General features: G+C 45.9%; 1 protein-coding gene across 1 annotated transcript; it reads left to right on the top strand.

Moving 5' to 3' along the window:
- Positions 1-579: 579 nt before the first annotated feature.
- Positions 580-972, top strand: LOC141042702 (uncharacterized). The gene has a single exon (XM_073511581.1). The coding sequence runs from the start codon at positions 580-582 to the stop codon at positions 970-972; it is 393 nt and encodes a 130-aa protein (XP_073367682.1).
- The last annotated feature ends 351 nt before the right edge of the window (positions 973-1,323 follow it).

Genomic DNA, 1,323 nt, shown 5'->3' with positions numbered 1-1,323 from the left:
AGCATCGTCATGTTACCTTTAACCCGGAGGTCTCGGTTAATGTCGTCAGTTCAGGATCCGAGTCCGCTTCAGGAGAGGACCCGGCAGGACCAGCAGAGCACTAGAGCATTCGAGTATCCGCAGTCGTCATGTTGATGTACGGATGTAGTCGTACGAGTCATGATGTTCCGTTTCATGTATGAGAGTAGTCGAACTTATCATGATGTTTACCTTTCATGTATGAGTCTATGAATAATTATGTTGGAACTTTTTATTATTCGCCGTGTTTGTCTTCAATATTCTGTTCTTTCTTTTTTCGGGTTTTTGTCGCTGGCTTTCCCCACTATTTTGGATGTTGCTCATCACGGTTGCGTTATCTTGGAAAAAACAAATAATAGGATGACACGGGGAGGCAGCAGCAGTCACGCTTGTGATGATGTCCCTATTCGCCGCTCAGCATGACAGGCACGGCATTCCCCCGAGCCGTACGACCCACCATCGCCTCTACCGCCACATCCGCCCTCCACCGAGAAATTTTTGCGTATGTTTGAGGAAAGGAGGAATAATGATCTGGTTGAATTATTAAAAAGTGTACAAGCTATGGTTGGGCAGAATGGAAATCAGAACGGGCACCACTCCAAATTGTCAGAGTTTCAGAGAACCAAGCCTCCCAGCTTCAGTGAAGTTGTTGATCCCTTGGAAGCAGACGATTGGTTACGAACTGTTGAGAAAAAGCTTGAGATTGCTCGTACAGAAGAAAATGACAAGGTTCCGTTTGCTACCCATTATCTCGAAGGAGCTGCTGCGATATGGTGGGAAAATGCTAAAGCCATGTGGCCTGCAGATGAAGAAATCACTTGGACAAAATTCAAGGATCATCTCCGCAAATATCATATTCCTGCTGGTATTATGAAGGTCAAGCAGCGTGAATTCCTCGCGCTCGCCCAAGGAAGCCTGACTATTAGTGAGTATCTACATACGTTCAATCATTAGGCCCGCTGTTCCCTCTATGATGTGGCCACAGAAGAAAGAAAGATTGACAGATTTCTTGGAGGACTAAACCAACACCTCAGATGCACTCTCAGTATGTTTGATTTCCCGGACTTCCAAACTCTGGTAAACAAGGCCCTTATTGCTGAAAGGGAGCACAAGCTTGTACATGACAACAAGTCTGCCAATAATGATCACAAGCGCAAGTTTGAGCCTAAGAAGGACGGTCAGCCAGTGCTTAAGGCTCGTACTTGGCAGCACACTCAGGTAGAATACAAGCCCAATTGGCAGCAGAATGTTAACAAAACCACTACCCAAGTCAAGAATGTCGTAACCAACTCGGTGCGAGAAGAA

This window comes from Aegilops tauschii, chromosome 3 (genome assembly GCF_002575655.3).
Source record: "Aegilops tauschii subsp. strangulata cultivar AL8/78 chromosome 3, Aet v6.0, whole genome shotgun sequence".
Taxonomy (NCBI): Eukaryota; Viridiplantae; Streptophyta; class Magnoliopsida; order Poales; family Poaceae; genus Aegilops; species Aegilops tauschii.
Note: the sequence above shows the minus strand (reverse complement) of the source record. Positions and strands in the feature narration are given on the sequence as shown.